Source organism: Neomonachus schauinslandi, chromosome 9 (genome assembly GCF_002201575.2).
Source record: "Neomonachus schauinslandi chromosome 9, ASM220157v2, whole genome shotgun sequence".
NCBI lineage: Eukaryota > Metazoa > Chordata > Mammalia > Carnivora > Phocidae > Neomonachus > Neomonachus schauinslandi.
This window is the reverse complement of record NC_058411.1, coordinates 4565738-4589272: the sequence shown is the minus strand read 5'-3', so window position 1 is coordinate 4589272 and position 23535 is coordinate 4565738. Positions and strand designations below refer to the sequence as shown.

The window sequence follows — 23535 nt, the reverse complement described above, 5'->3', positions numbered from 1 at the left end:
ATGGGGCGGAAGGATGTTCTTGGCCATAAGCATGGGAAATATTGAGGGGCCTGATGGGGGGTGAGGGGCCCAAGGCTGCGGAAATAGGCAGGGCTCAGACCAGGAATGGCTGTGGATGCCCTGTGGAGGACTTCCGGTTCATACAGAAACTCTTTTCATTGTTGCTTATTTATTTTAAAAGCTACTGAAGTCATACAGACTTGGAGTAAGCAGTCCCCACGTGCACAGGGGTGTCACATAGCGCGTGTGTCACCCCTCCTGTAACCTGTCTCCAGCCCTTTGGGCTGTACTCTGTCCCTCCTCCTCACTCCTCAGCACCTAGCAACTCACCTGTATGTAGTAGGTGCCAAGTCAATGCGAGCTGAACCAAAGCTTCCTGGAAAGAACATGGCTTTGGAGTCGAAGGGACGTGGCTGCAGATCCAGCTTTGCTGTGGAGCAGCTGGTTAGCTGGCCCCACTCCGAGTCTGGTGTCTCATCTGTAGAGGGCATAATCGTAGTCATGTGGGAAAAACGCTTACAAAACCCCAGCACAGAGCTAGGTACCCCACAGGTGCTCGGTAAATGTCAGCTTCCTCCGTCTGTTTTCCTTACAGTTCTGGAACTATCCTGCCCCGGACATTGTATTTGCAAGTTATGTTTTGGGCTTTTCTCCTAGGAGGCATTTTCTGAAATGAAGAAAGGAAGCCTAAATACAGTGAAGGCTTTGAAATGAGCTAAACTGTTGGGTATCATTTTTAAGTGGCCACTTTGAGTCCTGAATCGACTTGTCTGTGTTCTCTTCTGGCAAGGTTAATGGAGTTGTGCGGGGACAGTGCCATGTTCCACCTTTAGTGTGGAGCCTGGGGATTTGCACGCTGGGCTTCGGTGAGGGTGGGGGCTCAGGTCTGCTCAGGAGGCTTCTGGTGTCCATGGTGTGTACTGAAACATGCGTGGTTCAATCCCACAGTGCTGGGGCTTCTCCGCCCTCCTTCCTGAGTCTGCGCCCGTGGAGGGCCGAGTGGGGCCTGGGCCCTTGGGTCAGGAGCACGTCTGGAGGGTTTCTGGTGGGCCCGTGTGGGGCCTGTGTAGTGCCAGGTCGTGTCTGGCTGGCCCTGGATATGGGCTGGAGTTAGAGTGATCTGGGCCTTGGGGTCTGGCTTCATCCCCAACAGCTTTGTGACCCTGGGCAAGACACTTAACTTCTCAGATTCTGTTTCCTCCCTGATAAAACAAGCTGATGAGACCTACGGTTGGCACTTCTCAGGTGGGACAAGTGCCCAGGCGTGTGTGTCTGAAGCACCCAGTCTAATGCCAGGCACATGTTTTTGTGGGGGGTAGTGTGGTTACAGGTGGGCCACCTGAGGGGCATGGGCAGCACCTTTCTAGGGCCCTGCAGGGAGGGGGCCGTCTGGCAGATGTTGGCAGCACAGGCTGGAGGAGGAGGCGCCTTGCCAGGAGATGTCAAAGGACAGGCTGGGTTGCTGTGGGCAGAGACAGGTGGAGGGACGTAGGGCAGCAGGTATGCCCTAGTGGATGCCTGCCACCTGCCCGCCATCTGCAGGGTCGCGCCTCCTGATGGCGAGGGGCAGGCTGGGAGCCCTGTGAGGACTGGTTTGCACCCAGCATCAGGGAGGTGCTCTGTGGGCCCTGCTTGGATCACTTTTGCCCGCCAAGTTTAGGTTTCCTAAGCAGGGGCATCCCCGCTGTAGTATAGTTTTTAAACAGAGCACGTCTGAGTGAAGCCATTGATTTGGGTGTTGTGTGTGTTCGGTCGTGTAGTCGGTGTTTGTGGAGTAGATGAGTGTGCTAGGTGCTATGTACTGGGGATGCATGGACGTATCCTTGGAGGGGACCCTGCATCAGCCAACTAGCTGTGACACCTTGTGACCAGAAGGGGGCGCAGTTGGCCCAGTTTGGGAAGCTGCTCAGGCATTCAGGCAGAAGGACTGCGTAGGAAAGCCTTGCCTGGAGTGATTCACTGAGACCTGGGTCCTGGGCCGTTCGCTGTGGAACTGCCCTCAGTGGGGCCGGGTGCAGTTGCTGTGCCTGCCCTTCCGAGGAGGTGGTGTGTGTGCTGCAGGTGATGTGTGCACCGGCCTCTTGCTTGGCCTGGCAGCCTCCAGGGAGCCCTGTCCACTTCACTGTCTGTCCCTCATGGCGAGGCTGCGGAGGTGGCATTGGAGGTGGTCCAGGGACAGGGCGCGACTGCCGTCATGGCTGCTGGGGTCAGTGTCTCCTGACCTCCTTCTTCCTGTGGGGTCCTGAAAAAGCAGGGCTTTAATAAGCCATATATGCAAATGGTTGGGCCAGGATCCTCACTGCTCTAAGATATTTGACAGTTGGGACGCCTGGGTGGCTCAGTTGGTTAAGTGTCTGCCTTCGGCTTAGGTAATGATCGCGGGGTCCTGGGATTGAGTCCCGCATCGGGCTCCCTGCTGAGCGGGGAGCCTGCTTCTCCCTCTGCTTCTCTCCCTGCTTGTGCGCAAGATCTTTGACAGTTTTCATTGACAGAGTTATTTGGCAAATTGATTTTGAGCTCCTTTTCAGTGTGAAGAATGTGTGGCAGGGGCTGGAGGAGCCGGGATGGGCAAACTGATTGGGGACTAGGTGGGAGCAGGGCTGGGAACCGGGGAGGGAAGTCCTGGCTGATGCCTCGGTTTCGCTGGGGCCTCAGGTGCATGTGTAGCCTGGTGTGCAGCTGGCAGCCCCAGGCAGGATGGTGTTCTTCCCCCTCCCTGGGGTCAGAGGGTGGTGACGCGGCAGATCTTGGGGGCCTATGAGGTGGAGGGGGCAGTGGGAGGCTTGTGGATGCTGAGTCTGGAGTGAGTATGGGGCTGTGGGCACAGGCAGGAGCCCTGGCTCCCTGTAGCCCAGTCCTGGGTAGAGAGCAGACGGTGTAGTGGGGAAAGAGCTAGAAGAGGTGGGTATGACAGGGCGCCCCCCCCAACTCTGTGCTCCCTTCCTAGGATGCGTTTCCCCTTGTCTTTTGGTTAAACTCTGCCAGAGTGCCTTCTTGAGCCCCACTGCATCAGGAGGGAAGGAAGACCCTGGGGGCTGGGGTCACAGCACTTAGTTTGAATCCTCCCTCTGCGGCAGACTGGCTGTGTGATCTTGGGCAAGTTACTTCCCCGAACCTCAGCCGGTGGATGTATGGTGGACACGACTGTGCCTGCCTGGCTGGGTTTTTGTGGAGAAGAACCAGTGTTGGATGTGGACTCTCTGTGCAGTGCCTGGCACATAGTTGTCACTCACCGTGTGCTCACAGTTTTGCTCTCCCCAGGAGTCTTGTCCCTTCCTTACCATGAAGTGGCCTCTCATTCTGCCTGTGTAGCCATGAACTGTATCTGCCACACCTTGTAGATTTTGAGCCTCTTGAGGATGGAAACTGTGCCAGACCCATTTTTGTATTTTCCGTAGCACCTGGCACAAAGTTTTGTACATGCTAAGTGATCAGTAAAGATTAAAAAAATTTTTTTGGATTTTATTTCCAGCCTTTGGGAAAGAATGGTCTCTTAGGTGCATAGATTTTATTTGCCACTAGGGGGCACAGTAAGACTTAATATAAGCTCACTCAAGCTTCTAGAATGTGAAAGAATCCTTGATTCAAGGTAACATTTACTGAAATATGATTTCTTTTCTGATCAAGAGAAAAACAACACAATCCATCTGATTAATCTAAAGAGCGTGAAGTGCCATTTCCTTCATCTCCTTAAAATGTAGCTTTGGAATTCATAAATTTCAATTGGGTATATTACAGTGGAAAGATACTTATTTTAATATGTTCTAAATGTTCTGTGAGCTGTAAAATATGCTTATATTAGTTTTGAAAAATTTACAGCTGGAGAAATTAAGTAAAATAAAACAATGACTCATAACTCTGCACTGATGCTCTGTTTTCTTTCCTGATGATCCCTTCATGCCCCTGTCTGTAGCATGCATCTGTTTCTCACAGTTGTAATCCCAGCACGGATACCCTTTTATCTACTCTTTTCATTTCCCTGTGTCCTCATTTGGCTCAACACGTTTGAATACCCACTGCATGTAAAGGTAGGATTCAGACTTTGAGGCCCTTGGAAAAAGTACAGACGTGGCCTGCTTCAACCAAACACAGGCGGCCCTCACCACCGGCCCCGGGTGCAGAGCCCTCTGCGAGGCACCGGGCACATTCTCACAAGCATCCGACGTGTTTCCTGCTTCCAGGGACCACTGTCCATGCATCAGAACTCAGAGTTCTGAAACACAGAAGGATTTTAAATAAAATGTATGAATGAGGTGCTGTTCATTTGTTTTACAAAATGGTTTGCTTTAGGAATTCTTTCAATAACAGTCTTCCCTATAATACTTAAAAAAGAAAAACCTTTTCATTTTTGATCATGAATGTGATAAAAGCTTATTGTGAAGAACTTTGAAGATGCAGAGAATATGAAGACTGAAGGAGAAAACCAATTGTTGGTAATCCTAACCCTGAGTCAGTGTTTCACTAACACTGGGGGTCGTTCCTGGTTTGGACCTCCCCACCCCCATTCCCATGTGTTCACAGAATCGGGCTCCCTGCAGAGTGTACAGGTTTGATTCTGCTCCCCACCCCATCTTTTGTGCTGTTTGTAAGGGGCGTTGTTCTACCTTATTAAACTTTCCCCAAATGTATTTTTATGACTGTCTCAAATTCAAGACTTTGCTTTGTCATTTCTGTGTTGTTTCCTATCATTACCTGCTTTTGTTTTTGAAATGGCCAGTATTTGAGCGAACATGGCTATACATAAATGTCTTTTCTGCTGCCCTGGTGTGGTAAGATGGGCTTTGGTTTACACCCAGGCTTGAGCTAAAGGCTTTCTGTCTGGTGAGTGGAACCTAAATAGATTGGCAAAGCATCAGTGCTATTGTTGTATGAGACCCTTGGGTTCCTATTCCATATCTGCTGCTTGGTAGCTGTGTGACTTTGGGAAAATCACTTTGCCTCTCTGATTCCCTGGTTTTCTCATTGGTAAAATGGGTATAATGGCTGCCTATGAGGGTTGTTTCTATGTAGAAGAAATGAGAAGATGCAGCGCAGTGCATAGCATATGGGAGGGGCCGAGAAACATGTTCCTAATTCCCCTGTTCTTTTATTGATTAGTTAAACAATTAGAAAAAAGATGAGTCACCCAGAATCCTTCAACTTAATGTAACTCTTGTTTTTGTGAATCTTTTAATAATCTGTCTACAGATACATGTTTTCCCAGGTGTTCAACGTCAGTACTCCTGAGACAGATACTTTTAAAATTTAAGAAGTTTTTGGGTTTGTTTGTACTGAGCTGTTTACCTGCTGCCTTTTCATGAACTGCACATTTATTTGGAAGGCATGTACTGGGGGGCTGGGGTCTGTGTCTCTAAACTGATCACATTTAAAATGTGATAGAAGAAAATGAATTGGACAGCAGTTTGCCAGCTCTCAGCGGGTTTTGTGTCTGGGCCTCCGGCAGCGGGGAGAGGAGCAATTTCGTACCTGAAGAGGCCCAGGAGAGTGAGTCTGGGGGCAGGGGAGAGGCGCCCACCTCGCGTGGCACCAGGTTCACATGGGTCTCAGGCCCCCTTCCCACGTGCGTGTGAAGGAAAGGATTTTGTTCTGGAGGCTGAAGACCCAGATTGGGGGTCTCATTGTGCTGTTTGTGAGCTCTGTGGCCTCTGACAGTGAGTACTATTGAGAGGCTGGACAGAGTTCACCCCATCCCCGAGTGCTTACCACCCATTGGGAATGGTTCCAAATGTTCCACCTCCTCTTGGCTACAGGCCTGTGAGGCAAGGGCTGGTCTTCTTCCCACTTTACAGACAAGGAAGCTGAGGCACAGAGAGGTAAAGGGATTTGCCCATGGTCACACAGCTGGTAAACTATAGAAGCAAGATGGGAAGCTGTCAGACCACAGAGCAAACGGATCTAAAATTCACTCTGCTCTTCTGCCTCTGAGGATAAAGGATGGAAAAGCATATCCCCTCGCTCAAGTGGTACCCAGGCTCTGTCCCAGCCTCAAAGTCTTGTGGTTCTGTTAAGGGACATAACGAGAAGAGATGATTTCCATAGTGGTTTGGATTTGCATTTTTATGTATTACAGGATCCCGTTGATTTATCATTGTTAGGGTATCTGATTATATTAGGGTATCTTAGATGTGCTTTGTAGAAAGTAATATATCTCAGATTCAAAGACAAGGAATTTATGGATTCAAGTGCCAGAGTGAAGGTTTATTTCAGTTTTGAAAGAATTATTTTTGATGGATTTTACAAAATGAGATTGAGAAATGATTTGATGTGTAGAGTGAGGAGTCGTGGAGCATTATGCAGATGATTGGCAATTTATTCCAAGCACGAGGCAAATCTATTGGAAATGAGAGCCGCACAGCTGGGGAGGAGGGTTGGGTTGTGGTGGTGGGCGTTTGGTATTTGGGGAGTGAATGATTAACAGTGCACTGAGGGTAATTAGGTGAAGGCCGGGAGAGACAGGGTGGTGTGTTTGCATGTATGGAGAGATCATCTGGATCTATCTTTGTTTTACAGAAGCCCAGAGAGGGGAAGACACTTGCCTGAGGGCACACAGTGAAGTCAGGTGGTGATGTGGAGCTGGGATCTTGTGTAGGAAGTATTAGGATGCTTCCCTCTCTGGACACCGTTTCCTCCTCTCCCTTCCGACCTTTTGTGTATTTTTGTTTCAGGGAAAGTTCATGGTCGTCTCAGTTGTCCCAGGGGTGGGAGCAAGGGCTTCAGGCCCATCGACAGCAGGGTTGCCGAGCCTCTCTGGGAATTGCCGTGAGATCCTGAGCTGGAACCTTCTCTTCGTGGGAAGTGAAGTGGTTTTTTTTTTTTTTTGACACTCCTCTCCCCCGTATGAAAGCTGCAACGTTTCGGAGGCCAACAAATGAGACATTTCCCACTTTCCGTTTGCTTGCCAGAAGGGCCTTGCAAGCTTTTGCCTTGCAGAAAAAACCTTGAGTTGAAGGAGGAATAAGAAAAGGAAAGTGTGGCAGAACCCAAGCTGTGTTTTCTGCTCTTTGAAAACTTCATTCCGTTGAACTTTAACAGTTCAGGGCTGTGTGCTTGCCAGACGCTGAGGGGGAGAAGACCGTGCTGTGTGAAGGTGCGGATCTGGCCTCAGGGAACCAGCCTCATCCAGTCTCATCCCGTGTCATTAAGGGAAGAATAGAGCAATTTGGGAAAATGCTTTTAATGTAATTGAAAAATGCAGATTGCAAAATTGGCACGGTTAGGAGTTGAGACAGTTTAGTAAATTATTTCTTGCTGCTTTTAAAACTTGGACCCAGAAGATTCTTAAAGGCACCCCTTTACTGCCCAGCGATGGCTTTGTCCTTCTTTAAAAAAAATACGTTGTTTTAGATTTAACTTAGTTTTATCATAAAAGTAGTAAAATTTTGGGAAAAAAATACAAAAAAAAGGTAGAAATTAAAAATAAAACCATAGATCTCCGCTCAGGCATAACAACTGTGAATATTTTGTAAGCAGCTTTTCCTTTCCACATTTTTTCCCATGAGAATCAACTGGTTTTAATTATACCGTAGGTACTTTGTTTTTGTAAGCAGCATTTAAAATTTTTGTGATGGTTATCTTCCCCCCAAACTTTTACCCCTTAAAAGAAGGGGTGGGTAAGTTAGTCCAACCTTGTCACCATTTCTCATAGCTTCTGCTGTCTCTACTCAGGCGTCTCCCCCAGGTGCAGATCCCCATGTGGGGGGAGTGGGGCAGGGCGCAGGGGCAAGGGCATCAGGGGATGGTCAGAAGTGTGTGCGAGGGAGGCCAGTGGTGTCAGGACCCTGGGAACTCCCACACCTCAACCCCGTAACAAAGTGCTGTGAACCCAGGCTAAACTGCAGGGGGACCAGATGGCTATAGAAACCTAGCAACAAAGTGGCCCTAGCCAGGGGTCCTGGAGCTGCTTCCAGGCCAGTCTTCCCATCTTCCCTTGCTAGGGGTGAGGCATTGGGCACCATGTCCCCTCCGGTGGAGCAGGGGCCACAGGGAGATGGGCCATACTCCTGGGGAGGTTCCCTGTCAAGGGCTTTGATTTGGGGACTCAAATTAGTTCATTGGCCTGGGTGTCCCTGGATGGAGCTTCTAATTTTCTTTCTAGTTCTCTCTTTGCCTTAATGTTTTGTTTTTCTGGGAAATCTCCTCCACTTTATCTTTCAATCCTTTTTTTAAAATTTTTTTTATTTTTGTATTTCCATATACTTAAACTTTTTTTTAACTGAAGTATAACTTATATACAGAAAAGTGTTCTATTCTGATCTATCATATTTTTACATTTCAAGAGCTGTTTCTTGTTTTCTGAATGTTCCTTTTGTAAAGAATGTCATTTTTTTATTGCATATTTACAAGGTCTTTTCTTAGCTCTTGGAGTTCTTTGAAAGTTTTCCTGTGTTTTGGAAAATGTTCCTGCCCCTTGTCACCTCCTTTTATCCTTTTGTTTTGGTGTCTGTGTTTCATGTGAGGGGGTGCTGCACTGCTCATTCCCATTCAGGGAGGAGGCTGGTGAAAGCCGATCTAACCAGAGGCTATGTGTGTGAGTGAGTGAGTGTGTGTGTGTGTGTGTGTAAGTGTGTGCGAGGATGGGGCCTGTCCACAGGGAGGTTGCTGCAGGGTGATGAGGCAGCCACCTGGCACCTAGGGCAGGATCCCCCCCATGTGAACCTCCTGAGGTGTTCTGGGTAGCCGGGTCAGTTTCCCAGACAGGACTCTTCACGCCCTGGCTGCCTGCATTCAGGCATCTGAGCTGGGGAAAGGGCTGGGGTCTCCGTGTGGGGTGTGCAGACGTCACCCTCTCCATAGCGTCCTCCAGCTGCTAGCTTTTCCTCCCAGCGCACAGATCTACTTTGTTCTTTTCAGTGCCTACAGTGGCTTCCCGTTTATGACACATGCCATATCCTCAGTTCTGTGTAAATGTGACCGCTTCTTTTTCCCCTTGACAGTGGTAGAATTATTAACTTTTTTAAACATTTGTTAATTGAGTGGTGTCTTATTTGAGAACCAAATGAATTCATTTGTGTGCAGCTCCTTTAGAACCAGGCCGGCACCTCGTTAATGCTCAGTAAGTGTTTGTGGGTCTTGTCCATCAGTCTCCTGCCGTCTTAGCATTTCTCTTATGCAGCAATTTACATACTAACAATATTGACCTGTCATCATATCCTCCCCCGCCCACCATGTGTTGTTTGACTTTGAGTTTTGGTATTTCATTATTATTCTTTTTTTCCAGGGAAAACCTGACATTTTTTTGTGGTCAAGTGTATGGACCTTTCCCTTTGTAATTGTCCTTTGGCCTTAGAGCATGGCATGTCCTCCCCCATCTCAAGATCTGATAAATAGTCACCTATATTTGACCTTCATCTAGCAGTGATTAGCTTGAGCCAGTTTCAATTCTCATCATCTCTTCCAGGCTTTCTGTGGGTCTGGGGCAGGCTGTGCCCACCGTGATGAATGTGCGCTCGGTGCCAGGGATCGATTGGTATATTAAGGAGCAGCCCTGCTTCGTGATGCTCCCCCACACTGATGCTGGCTACTAATGATTTAAAATGACCTTCTTCCCATCCAGCTTATTCCGCAGGGCACGGGTGCGCCACGGCCGCCCCAGCCTTTCCTCAAAAATGAAATGTTGTTTTTGACCATAAAAGAAATACATATACGCTATGGAAAAATCAGGAAGGTATAAAAAAAAAAAATTGCCCATTATCTCTGTACCCAGAGGCAATGACTGTAGACTTTTGGTGTATTTCCATCCAGTCTATGAAAATAAAAGGCAACATAGTTGAGTTCCAACTATCCATGTAATTTTAAACCCGTCCCCTGCGCACCCCCCCCCCCCCCGGGTCCTGCAGCAGCGGGGTTTTAACGCTGCAACTCATTGCAGTGGTTTTCAGTATGGTCTGTGAGCCCCCGGGTTCCTTGAGACCCTTTCATGGGGTCTGGGGGGTGAAAATTGTTTTTCTGATAGTACCTAGAAGTTATTTGCCTTTTTTACTCTCATTCTCTCATGAGCGTACATGGAGTTTTCCAGAGGCAACGGGACGTGTACAATAGATTAACTACAGAAGCAGCTCTGCGAGCCCAGCTGTCTCTATTAAGCCAGCCATTAAGGAGCTGGCAAAAATGTAAACAGTGCCTTCTCGCTGTTTTTTTTGTCTTGGAAAATATAATTATTTTTCACAAGAGATGTTGTTTATGTTGACATATAATGGGTTTATTATTGATACTTTTACATAAATTAATATTTTTAAGTGTTCTCAATTTTGACTTCAAATATGCTAAATGTGGATTGATAATAACCCACATTAAGCCGCAGAATTTTGGAGTCCTCAGTAACTTCAGAGTGTAAAAGGGTCCCACCAAAAGGTCTGGGGAGCATGGTTTGATTTGTGTCTGTAATTTCATTCTAGTGGGATGTCCGTGTGGGTAATAACGGTGTCATCCTGTGGCTCTGGTGGAGGTGCGTAGATTCAGCCCTGGCCGCGGCACTGCCTCCTCCTGCTTGGTTAGATTTCCAAACGGTGTGACTGAAACATGATCCTGGAGGGTCCCAGCCTCCCTCGGCCTCCCTGCCCCTTCTCTCTGCCCTCCCTTCTGCCTGTTTTGAAGGAGATTTAATAACATTACAAAATGATGGGAGAAAACCTCCCAATTCCAGCGTACACCTCAATTACGATTATCCTTTCAACACCCTCCCATCAATTTCTGGTCCATATGGGCTTGTGTTTTTCACAGAGTGCGCGTACAGTTTTGCAGCCTGCTTCTCCCACTTAACATTCTCTCCCAGCCTCTCCTGCCGCAGTGCCACCAGCCGCCTCTGCGTCTTTGGAGGGCCGTCAATTTGTGCTGGTTCCATGATGCTCTATCGAGTTGATTAACTGTAATTTACTTAGCCGTCCTTGGACACTTAGGTGGTTTCTAATTTTTGCTATTATAGATAATGCTGAAGTGGTTATCTTCATGCATGAAATCCTTTTCTGTTGGATTATTTCTTTCGGGTTGATTCCCAGAAGTGGGACTGCTGGGTCAAAGGCTTGTACATTTTCATGGGTCCAGATACGTCTCCTGTCAGATTGCTTTCCAAAAGGATTATACCAATTTGTACTGCCCCTGCAAAGCCTGCGTAATAACCAACTATTTTGCTTAACTATCATGCCTGGAATTTTCCCTTGGAGCCCCGAGGGGGCAAAGGCCCTTCTCTAAGTGAATGTGATCTATAATTATTTAGACTAACACCAAAATTGCTTTCAGAACATTTTTAACCTGCTGAGTTTAGAATTCTAATTCGCATACAAGCCAGCATTAACAGTATCACAAGGAGCAATTTCTCTCCCGGCTCACAGTGTGTTTACACAGCCCGACAACTGCAGGGAAAACTGAAGAGCTTTTATAAACACAAGTGGTCTCTTTCTGAACTAGTTGAAGTGTTATTTTGAAAGGTACAGAAACACAAATTAAAACACATTTTCATTGTAACCTTTGGTTAGAAAAGTTGTTTGTTTTCGTCCTGGTCTCTTTCCATGTTCTTTGCTCTCATTCAAGTGTATTCTGAAATACCCTGGCTCCTTGGAGTCTTGCCATGACGCCGTTAGCCCGGTGACAGGGACATGTGGGGGAGCATGGTGGCTGTCCTCAGGTGCTGGTAGGCCTGTGTTGGGAAGAGGAATGGGCTGTACTCTGGTTTGCTCCTAGGGCAAAAGCAGGACTAATGGTGGAAACGTGGGGGAAGAGGTTGGCACCCTGTGAGGAAGAACTTTCCAGCACTCAGGACTGGTCACCTTGGGGAGTATCCACCCCTTGGAAAGGGGTGAGGATGGAAAGGTTCAGTGCAGGCTGGAGCCCACGTTGCCAGTGGGCTAGGAAGTAGATGCAAGCGGGGGTCAGGGACTCTGTGGCCTCTTCTGGAATGGTGGGTGCCTGTGGCCGGGCCCCTGGTGGCTGTGTGCTGCCCTGGAGAGAGCCCTGAGCCCGGCCCTGAATACAGGGACCAGAGCCTGGCCCGGCGCTCGGCACGCTGTGAGTATGCACGTGAGGTTGGCACATTCCCATCCTGATTTCTCTGGGCTTCTACACTCTTATCTGTGAAATAATTACCTTCCAGGGCTGTAAGGATCAGACGAGGTTAGGTGTGTGAAACCACTTTGTAAACTATAAAACCCTTACAAATGGAAGGTATTATCAAGAACTTCAAGCCAGGGTTTATTCTGTAATTGCTTGCGAAGCCAAGTTCTTAAACATGGGAGGCTTGCCATCCAATTTGCCTCCAGTTGCCTTGATTCGTTGAACATATAATATGGTGTGCGCCCATGGACGCCAGCAGACCTCTCAAGGAACTTGGGCTCCTCCAGATGTGGGCTTCCTATTTTCCGGCTTTCCAGCGTGATGTTGGCTCCTGGTGGTTGGGATGTGCTGCTAGGCTTGTGTGGCCAGTGAATTGCTCAGGCCTTGTGTTAGGCTCTCTGTCTGCAGTCTGAGCAGTGAGGGCCCCAGGGACCAGGTGACATAGAGTGCATGAGGGAGATGGCCCTTGGAGTCAGTATGGGAAGACTTGGTGTCTCCACTTCTTTCTTCATTTGGTCATCCATTGATCCAGCCATCGATTAAATGCTGGCTCTGGGGACGCCTGGGTGGCTCAGTCGTTAAGCGTTTGCCTTCGGCTCAGGTCATGATCCCAGGGTCCTGGGATCGAGTCCCACATCGGGCTCCTTGCTCAGTGAGGAGCCTGCTTCTCCCTCTCCTTCTGCTGCTCCCCCTGCTTATGCTCTCTCTCTCTGACAAATAAAAATCTTAAAAAAAAAAAAAAAAATGCTGGCTCTGTACAGGCTCTGGGCTCAGAGGGACCAGACATACCCTTGCTGACAAGAAAGCTAATGGGGTCCAGGCATCGAAACAGACTAGAGTGTGAAAATGTGAGAGGCCCTCCAGGGGCCACCTGGGTAGGGTGTCGGCCTGCAGAGGGGAGTGGGGTGTGTCTGTCAGGGTGGGGGCAGAAGACAGGACAGGCTCCTGGGGAAGGGGGAGGTGGAGCTGGGTCCCGGAAGGTGAGGAGATGAGCAGCCAGGTGGGTGGGGAGGAGAGCCCGGTGCTCTGACTGTCATGCTGCAGGGAAGGACCAGTGATGGTGCCCACGGAAGGGAGCCAGGCAGGACCTGCTGCGGCTTTCAGCCTGCACAGTCAGGGCACGTGGTCGGCTGCCGCCTCTTGTGCTTACAGTGGATCAGGCACCGCACTAGGGCTTTGCACCTCGTTTACCCACAGCTGGGGCATAGGACTGTGGGGCTCAGCCCTGGCCCTGTGCTTTCTAACTGTGACTTGGTCTAAATTATATGACTCTTGAGACCTTTGTTTTTCCATTAGTAAGTGGGGATAATAATAGCATCAATCTCAGTTTTCTGAGGTTTAAACAAGAAAAATGGGGAGATCTTAGGGGAGTACCAGGCATGTAGCAAGTGCTTCATTACGTAAGTGTCAGCAGTATCCTCAAGCCCATTTGACAGATGAGAAAATGGAGGATCAGAGATGGACAGTGAAGGAAGTGTGACTCCTAAACACAGAGCTGGTGTTTGGACTTACCCTTTTCTGTCTCTGCATTCTGGGGTGGTTCTGTGTCAGGTTCCTGCTTGGGAGCTCCAGAAAGTAGTCACGTGAGTGTGGGCAAGGTCCTTAATCTTTTTGAGTCTTCATTAATCTGCACACTGGGAAGAACTCTAATGTAAGTTCCATTATGCAGGGAACTTGTTTTTCTTGATTGTTGTATCTCCAGTTCCCGGAGGAGAGCTGAACACATAGTAGGGGCTTAAGCAACACTTGTGAATGAGTGAATGACCCCTGCTCAGTCTACCACGCTCCTGTGGGCCTCCTTGAACTTCAGGGGGATGGAGAGTCTCGGCGGTCATCTTGCCTGCATGCCTTGGCCCTTTCCCCCACCTCTCGCCCGTGCAGGAAGCATCCCTGGGGGGTTGGTGGTGGCAGGCTTTGGAGGGGGCTTTGAGGACTGTAGCCAGGAGCTAAATCAAAGCCGTGATTCCTCCCCATCTGTTGAAATGTTTGTGTTTACACTCCCAGGTAATGGACTTGGGCCGATCCTTGCAGACTGTGCGTTTGTTTATTTATTATTTATTTATAAATCATAAATCCAGAAAGGATTTCAGGAGGCTTACCATAAAAGATACGAATAAAGTAAAGCTGTTAAAACAAAACAGACCATGAAAAGCCACCCTGAAGAGAGAAGGAGACACAAATCCAGTTCAGAGCTGACCACCATTCCCGGGCTGGTGCCTTCCATCTTGCTTCGCAGGTTCCTGCAGCCCTGGGGCAGGGTGAGGGGACTGGAGCCAGCACGAGAGGCTTTGGGTGGGGATGTGGGCTCGCTGGACGGTGGTGCTCAGAGGAAGGCAGCTTCTTCCAGGGCCGTGTCTTGGCTGCCCTGTGATGAGATCCAAGGGTCAGAGAGGAGGCCAAGGGCCATTTATTTAGAGGCCAGCCTGGGGGCAGTGGGGTGCAGCAAGGCTCAGGGCGCTTTTCTGCAGCTCAGTGTCTCTGCTGCCGAACGTGGGCAATAATACCATGAACCATCCAAGACACTGTGAGGATTACATGCAGTGTTGTTTGGCCCAGGATGTGGCCCCTGGAAAGTGCAGTTGTGAATCTGCCCTGTCTGGGCTGTGGTTCCTGCGCCCCTGCCCGCCCTCGGCTCTGTCCGTACTTACGCTGTCCACACTGAGCGTGGCCTCTTCATTATTGCTTAAAAACACTTAAGAAGTTCGACACGAAGGGAACATACTTTTTAATTATTTCCCTGCTTGTCTCTGGCAATGCTGTTGTCAAGGAAACCAAAACCTTGGAAAAGCCTTTCAGCTTCCCGGTCGGAAGAGGATACTTGCACAGCGCTTATGTCTGTGGAAATGGACCTGTGGTTCTGTATCAAAATCTGTTTTTAAAAGCACTGGCTTCCTTCACTTCTTACAGATAATACCTTTTTGACCTTTTAACACAAGAGGGAAGGTTGTTGTTGATATTTTCTCTTTCAAAAGAATTGCCTGCATTCTTGACTCATTTCATTCATTCCGCATCTGATGCAAGACTTGGGTGCTAGGGAGTGGGATACTGAGATGGATAGGGCGTCTGACCCTTCCTTGAAAGGCTCCTGGCCTCTGGGAAAGAGAAACGGGTAGGCAGATACTTACAGTGTAGCATCATACCTGCTGTCGTGGAGTGGAGGATAAAATGCTATGGGGCACAAAGGACAGCCCCAGGGAGGGGCAGTGCCAGTGGGAGTCACAAGGAGTCTCAGAGGACGGGTAGAAGTAGTTCTGTGGCAAAGAGATGGAAGAGCATTCTGGGCAGAAGGAACAGAACGTGCCAAGGCTGGAGGGTGTGGAGGAGCATGCTGCCACCCAGCAGACTGCAGGGGTGTAGGGTGAGGGTGCTGGGCTGGACTTGTAAAACAAGGGAGGACGACTGTCTGGAAAAGACTCAGGAGGCAGGAAATCAGGAGTGCGATGCACAGAATCTGTTTTTAGAAGGACTGGCTTCCTTCACTTCTTACACATAGAACCTTTTTGACTCCTCGTGGGGTGCCATGAGGCTGGGAGGGCAGGCTCCTCAAAGCTGTCCTTGTTCTGTTGCAGGGGCCCTTGCTCCTTGATGGCTGGAGGCGCGCCTTATAGCTTCGCTTCGGAGGGAAGGGATGCTGCTAACATGTTTTGAATTTAATAATTCGCTTCTGCTGCAGGATTACAGTGTTTAGTGTAGTGTTTCAGCCAGCATTCCGTAAAACTTTATGATAGTTAAACCCTATCAAGGGCATTGGTTTTATATGAAAAAGATAAATCATTGTTAGAAAAACAGGAGTCTTGTTTTTAAACTGCCCTTGTTATTTTTCTTTTAAAACTTTTGAAAATAATTTTAGATTTATAGAAGAGTTGTCAAATTCAGAGAGTTTCTATGTACCCATCACCCGCCTTCCCCTCCACTTTACATAATCCTGGTGCATTTGTCAAAACTAAGAAATGAATATCAGTATAACTCTGTTAACTAAACCGTAGAGTTTTTCAGATTTCACCAGTTTTTCTGCTAATGTCCCTTTTCTGTTTCAGGATCCAACCCAGGATTTGATGTTGCATTTAGAGCCCTTGTTCTTTTTATCGTTAATGTTTTTGGGGAGGGGGGCGGGGGCAGGGAGCAGACTGAATCTCACCCTCGTTGAATCTTGAGCACGACTCGTGGAAGGTTTTCGCCTTAATGAGGCTGAACACACTTCTCATGTGCCAGTTGTCCCCGTTCCCCCCCCCCCCCGGCCCCAGTTGGCTGCTCTCGTGCTAACCCATCCCCATGCCTTCTCCTTTGCTTGCTGTTTTCCTTCTGGATTGAACCCAGCCAGGCCTCTGTTGACCTTTGTGAGGGCTTGGAGTTGGACCTCTCCTCAGCTTCCCCATGTTTACCAGATGAGCGTGTCTTGAGGTGGTGACTAGGAGTGAAGTGTGACCTTTAGTGAGGGAAGGGAGAACATTCTTTGTGCACAGGTGGATGTACAGCCTCAGACAGGAGTCTCTGCTTTCCTTTTGTCCCTTCCTTGGGTCACACTCCTCCCTGCCTTTCCCCCTCTCCCCTCCTCTCCTCCTTCACTGTTTCCATCCTGCTTTCTCGGGCCTTCCACCATGCCCACCCTGCTCGCCTTCTCTTCTCTGCTCTTCCTCCTTGCCCTCCCCTCTTCTGCCTCTCTCTCTCCCTCTCCAGCTCCCATGCCCTTCCTCCTTTCCTTTCCTGCAACAGGCCAGTGAAGCTGTTGCCACGGAAACAAGCCCAGCAGAAGCTCTGCTCTGCTTTCTGGATGCTTCTAATGATGATGATGACGCAGATACTGTTGAGTTCTAGAATCAGCTAAGCCCTGGCCTGTGGCCTCTGGAGTCCTTTCATTTTCCAAAGGCCAAACCAGTGCCACAGCTCATAATTCTGTTCAGTAGATGGTCATTTTTGATTTGGAAACTTCAGAATTTGAGTAATCCATTTTCCTGTTGCTCCGGAAGACTGTTTGCAACCAGTGTGAAAAATATTCGGCTGAATTCACTTATATTAACGGAGGGAAAACACCGCATGAAAGGTGGTGGCTCCATAGGCTCCATGATTAAGTTTCACGTGGGAGATGGGTCTACACATTTGCTGAATTCTTGAGATGGACGACTGCTCTTAAAGGATGTTGGGGGAGAGAAAATATAATTGGGGCCCTAACAAATCTTCAGATACTTAGTTCCACTCAGCCAATGTTCCGGGAGGAGTTGTGGGTTCAAGTCAGGTGCTCCTCCCCGGGGGCGGGCCGGGCGGGGAGGCTGTGCTTGAGCCACAGAGCTGGGCATGTGCGCATGCGCGCGCGCCGTGCAGCTTGTGCCTCATGGCAGAGTAACTGGCGCTCCCTGATACTTGTCAGAGTAATCCAGTGAGTGCAGCCTTGTCAGTTCTGCGGAACAACCCGCATGCCTGCACGTTAAGTAGGCTTTGTGGGCCCCTCGGAGGGCTGTTGGCTTCTGGGCCTTTGTGGAGCTGGTTTATAGTGGTGGCAGGCTGTTCCTTGCTGTTTGTTCAGGGTTTGACTTAGGCTCAGCTTGTTGGCATTAGCTAGGATTTGGAGTTTTGCCATTCAGCCAACACCAGCTAATAGCCTAGCAGGGAAGAGTTAGGTCGTGGATTATATTTAAGTTAGTACTTATTCCCAAAGGTAACTTTGCTTAATAAAAACCTTAAGCCTTTATTACTGTGCTTATGGGTATCCTGGCTCCAGGGTGTAAAAATAAGACTTATAAAATCCGGACGTTATTTGTGGAAATGCAAAAACATTTTCATTAATAGAGAGTGTGATAAAAAGCCAAGGCTCTTTCTGTCTGTGCCTAAATGGTCTTGCTGCACTTGGTTCTTTTTATTTTTGTACTCATTCCGAGCTTATTTAAATATTACCCGTTCAGTAGTGAATTTTAAAGGAAGGAAGCTTTGGTGTGTGAATAACTTTACAACTACCCACAGTATTTCTAGTCAGTTCCTGTGACTTAAGTTGATAATGGACCCCACACAGCAGTCACTAATGGATGATAATCTGGAGTGTTTTTGTTATTGTTGTTTTTATTTTAGAAGAAAGATTTGAAATTAGCATAGTAAATCTCTGTGGGATCTTTGCAAATAAAAGAATATTCACGTTAAAAACAACTTTCAGGAAAGATGTATGGTAATGAATAAAACATCAGTGAGTGAAAATAAGCGTGTTTAATTATTCAAGTAGAAGTAGTAATTTAAACTAATTATTGCTTGCGGATTTCATAATTCAGTTTTTGTCTCGCAATAATATTTCCTCTGGGCCTCCGGGGCGCGTTGGCGGCTGCGGGAGCAGGCGGGGCCTCTCCCCCTCCCCTGTGGCCCCAGCCTCTGCTGTACTGAGCTGCTTCTGCCCAGCCTCCTTGGTGGCCTCAGTCCCGCCTGGATCCCCCCTTGCACCACCTAATTGAGCATTTCCTTGCTTATCACCTCTGGTTGCTTCAGGAGTCTCAGACCAGTCCTGCCCATGAGTTCTGAGTGTCCTGGGGGCCAGACCCTTCCCTTCCCCCCAGTGTCTTAGGCTTCTTGTCCCTTCCATAGCCCTGGCAGAAGTGACCCTGAGCCCACATCCCCATGTCCCCACTTCACCGTGATGCAAGTCCTTGCTCATCTGGGCTCCTCAGGTTGTCTCCTCTGGATGCCCCCTCCCCCTCCACATCACCCCTGGCCTCCCGCTGGAATCTATCACTTCCTTCTCCCCATAGCTCAGTGCCAGCAGGTTCTTGTGCTCCTTTTAAAAAATATTTTAATTTTTTCTTGTTTTTGGCTTTTCACTTTGTTTCTAATTCTAAAAGAAAAACTGTTCATATAGAGGAACTGAAAAGTACTGGAGAGTTTAAGAAGCAGGGGCGTGATGAATCACCCCTAACTCACACTGCTGGTAGCTCTCTGTCCTCTGTATGCTGGCACTGTCCCTTTCCCCCTGGAGTTCTAGGGTGTCATCTTAGCACGGACTCCTGGGAGGGGCCCCACTTCATTCTCCTAGGTGCCTCTTCCTGGGGTGTGACTGCCATTAGAAGGTGCTGGTGAGGTAGTAAGTGCTGGACAGTACTTTTGCTCAATTGTGCGAGGTTTTTAAAAACCCAGTTTTGACTGCTTTTCTTATGACTGCCTGTGATGGCTTGGTGGGGGCAGAGCTTTCTGTCCCTCTCTTTATTGCACAGATGCTGTCTGGAACAGATCTTGGCAATTCAGGTGAATTATTATTCTACCCCTTGGAAAGTAAAGGGAAAGCTTTCTATTTGTAACTTCTTCCCAAGTGCCCTCTGTCAAAAGGTACTGACATCTGCTCTCTTGACATGTGATAGCCATTATTACCTCCGTATAATCACACACCATTCCATCGCGCGCCCAAAAGCTTTCCATCCATCATGTCACGAAAGACAACCTTTATTTAAGATACTTTTTTCCCCTTTCCTTTGTTATTACTTTTTCCTAAAAAAATAACCCTCTGACTTTACAGGCGTGATCTGGGCAAGTGAGTGACTCATTTCTTTGTGTGATTATTACTGTGGACATGGACAAGACAAGTGGGCCGCGGGGGATCGAGAGAGCAATGAGCTGGCTGTCAGGGGCCAGGAGTCCATGTGTGGATCTGCCGTCCACCAGCTGAGACCCTGAGCAAGTGAGGTCAGCCCTGGCTTTGGTGTCTCATTTGGAAAACACAGAGGTTTGACTGTGGTCTCCAAGGCCCTTTTATGCCGAACGGTTTTGTGATCTCCAAGCTACCTTTAGCTAAATGAGGTAATAAGAGGAGTACAGGTGTCCCTCCCAAGTCTTCCCGCAGAGTTGCTGAATGAGTTTTCGGGATTCTGAATCAGTTTTCTCTCCACGTGACCTCCAGAGGACGTCATTAAACAGGCAGAGAAGTTAATAACACCTGTGGCCACAGGTGGAGCAAAGCCATGGGATGAAGTAAAAATGCCAGGGGAGGAAACTTAGGCAGCCAACCTTTGGGGAGAGCCACTGGGAGGACACCCTTATGTCACGAGGTTCTTTCCTCCCGGAGGAATTGACAGCTGAGTTTCACTACATGTGTGAACCTGTCTTGAGTAGCTCAGGGCTTGCATATCAAAAGTGCCCAATAAATGGTGGTTGGGGTGAATTAAAATTTCCTTTGTAGATCCATCTGATCCCTCCTGTTTGATTGTAAGCTTCCTCAAGGGGAAGAAACCATTTCTCCTTACTTCATTTGAAAACTTATTTTTAAGAATAGAAGTACACAAATTTTGGTACAAGATTAAAAAGAGGCAAAAAGATGTACAGAGAAAAACGAGTCTCCTTCCCCTCCACCCCATTTGCCACCAGATCCCCTGCCCTGGTTCTGGAGGATCTGTTTCTTACTCATCTCCGCATCTTAGGGAGCACCCAGCCCCCATGCAGGAAGTAAATCTGACTTGGGCTCATTTGAATTAGAATGACCTGGCCACCTTTCCAACCAAAGCACGCATGGCCAAATATCGAGGGAGTGAATTGGACACAAAAGCCTCAGGAATTATTGGGATCAGTGGGACTCCTGGAAGGAGCTGGGCAGGCTTGTCCTTGAGCCGTGGTTATCTTTGGGGTGCCCAGGGAAGGTCTTCAGCCTTTCCCGCCTGTTTCTTGTGAAGTGGGGCTGTCGTGCAGAGTCAGCAAGATGGCAGCCCTGAGTGATGCCTGGAGCTTGGTATAGGCACAGATAACTCTTGCTTCCTTTCCCATGCTTGAAACTGAAGATGGAGAATGAATATGCATCGTTTTGAAATGATAATGTAAAATTAATGTGGAGGTGTGATTCCATTAATAGGTTAGTGATTAACTCAACTTTTTAGGAGCCCATTTGTTGCCCAGAGTGAAGCTGGCTGGAATGAAGCAGAATTAGAATGGCAAGCCTACTCTTCTAATTGAAACGCACATAAAGTGCCTGGACCTCAGACTTGCATTGGGATGATTGCTGCGATCAATATTCCAGTTTGCTTGGCCGGCAGCTTCCAGGGAATCAGAATGGATGATGGACCTAGGGAAGCACTGCCAAACGGAGCATTAAGTTAATTCCTGTTGGCCTGGCTTCTGGCTTGCCTGATGAAGGCCCTGAGTAGAAGGATGCTGTGCCAGCATGGACTTTATCTGGTATCACAAGAACTCAAGATGGTCGGCTCCCTGGGATTGAATTTTGGTAGCGATGATGACTCCCATTTGCTGAGATCCCACTATGTGCCTGGTTCAGTGCCTGGCATTGTGTACACAGTGAATTCTCCTGAACCCCCTGAGATGTCGGTAGCACGCCCATGCTGTGGTCAGGGGGACTCAGAGGGCCTAGGAGCATGCCACTGGCAGGTGGCAGAGTTAGGACAGGAGACCAGGACTGTTTACTTCCAAAGCCCAAGTTCTTTCCATTCTCCCATGTGGCCCCTGAAGGGACACATCAGATGTTGGGATTCTCCCAAGGCTTAGAGGTTCCAGCTCAATCAAAACATGTGGGCCCAACTTCGAAGCAGAGGACAGAGTAGGGAGGTTTGAAGTGCTCATTCTCATTAGAGGTGTGTCCCAGCACTGAGACCTGGAGTGATTGGCTTTGGAGGCCACTTGGATTGTTCAGTATTGACGGTGTGGGCTTGAGTGAGGAAGGTAAGGCGGGTATGCTTCCTGTTCCGGGTACCGAGGCAGGTGTGGGATAATTCAGTGATACACTAAGAAAGTAGCTGCCATCTCCTTAGTGTTCACTATATGCTCACAATTCCCCACTTTCCACAAGTCACTTTTAGGCATTTTCTCTTCATTTTGCAGGTGAAGAAGTTGAGACTGGAGCAGATGGAGTCTGTATTTAGTGTGAAGAGGTGGAGTTGAATGGGGAAGGCCGTGTGGCAGCAGGGTGGCTGGTACCAGGTCCCTCTCAGGTGGCTTGCCCAGCGTCACTCTACTGCCAGGTGACAGAGCTGGAATCCACACCCCCCAACTTCACTAATTCCTGTCCCTGTGCACCTCCAGAGCGAGCACCTGCCATATGTGTGCAGCCCCCTGCCCATCTTCTCTGTCCCCTGGGCTGAGCTCTTTAAGGTCAGGGCTGCAACTTCCTGTGCTCTCTGCCTTACACTGAGTGGTGCTGGATAGCCATTTGTGTCATGAGTGAGTGAATGAATGAATGCATGAATGAATGACACACATGGGATAGAGAAAGAGGGGCAGGCCCAGGGCAGTTGGACAGATGTGAAACATGATTTAAAGACGGGGCAGTAGATCTGTAGCTGCTCCCTCCTTTCTTTGTCTCTCTCTCTCTTTCTTCTGGTGACTCCGAGCCAGAGGGTTGCTGACCAGGACTGAAGGTGCTGAGTGCGAGGAGCCTGCTTTGTTAACTCCTTGTGTGGGTCAGCAGGATGGTGGCCGCAGTTCCAGAGCAGGGTGGGTTACGCACAGAAGACAAAGTTTGCTGAAGTCCTTCCAGGGGAAGAAGGTTGATGCTGGGCTGAGCTGGCAGTTAACATTGTAACAGTAATAGAGTTTCTGAGAGATTAGGTAATGATATATACTCAGCACTCAGACATTTAATTTGCATTGTGTCCTATATTCTGGAAAAGTTGCTTTCACATTCTTATTGATGTGCTCGCATTTTTTGGGTAATTGTCCTCCTTTGACATGAATAACCCCCCGTTTACTCTCAGGTCCACATGCCTCTCGTAGTCTAGGAGGCAGTGAGGAAAAGCTTTTAATTCAGAGCCCTATCCATCTTCCCAACTCAGGAGAGATGGGGATCGGAAAGTCAGCTTGGCTGAGATAAGCGTGGCTGGCCTCCTGGGTGGCGGTGGTCGGCTTCTGGATGGGGCCTGCGGCAGTGGTGGGCAGGGGCAGAGGGATGCCTTTAAACTCCTCCACTGCCTTCTTCGGGGTGTCCTTTTGGAAGCTGGTGCATTCCCAGGGCAGCAGCTACTGGTGGCTGCTTATTACATGGAAGCCAGAGAAACCCTTTGGATCACATTGTACCCTGGGAGCTCTGGCTGTGTTCTTTCTGCAGGCTTTGGTGGCGGCTTTCCCCTGAAGCATAAAATTATTAAGAGGAGGAACCACAGTTTTGCACTTAAGGGCCTGAACAGGACCCAATGCCCTGTTTCGCTAGATTGAGTCTGGAATCCCGAGGTTGGAGTGGGGACTCTCCCCTGAGAGTTCGAGGTGCTTGCTGAGTATCCAGACAAATAAATCGAGATAGGCCTTGGGAAGGATGCTTGGCTGGTGTTAGGAAGCAAAGAGGAAGAGAGCCACACCTGATGGCGTGGGAGGAGACATTTGAGCTGGCCCTGGGGCGAGGGCCAGTGGGGCTGGGAGAGAGGCAGTGCCGGCTGAGGGCCCTGGGAGCTGAGCACAGTTGTTTGTTCATCAGGTGCAGGGGAGAGGGCTAAGAGAGAGAGTCATGGTAATGGCCTGGGGAGGGGGGGTCAGGGCTTTGTGAGGCATGTGGGTGAATATAGAGTTTTTCTTATAGGAACTGGAGCCATGGAA

The 23535-nt window shown here is 48.8% G+C and overlaps 1 protein-coding gene across 2 annotated transcripts in view; it reads left to right on the top strand.

Annotated features, from left to right (window-relative positions):
• The window catches only part of WDR25 (WD repeat domain 25), a 139181-nt gene that overhangs the window by 4369 nt on the left and 111277 nt on the right, over positions 1-23535 (top strand). The window contains exon 1 of one of the 2 annotated variants that reach the window (XM_044917904.1): positions 14799-14870. The exons of the other annotated variant lie outside the window; for it this stretch is intronic. Within the exon in view, the coding sequence (XP_044773839.1) occupies positions 14799-14870 (72 nt within the window). Of the gene's footprint in view, positions 1-14798; positions 14871-23535 lie in introns of those variants that run through there. 2 annotated transcript variants of the gene reach the window in all.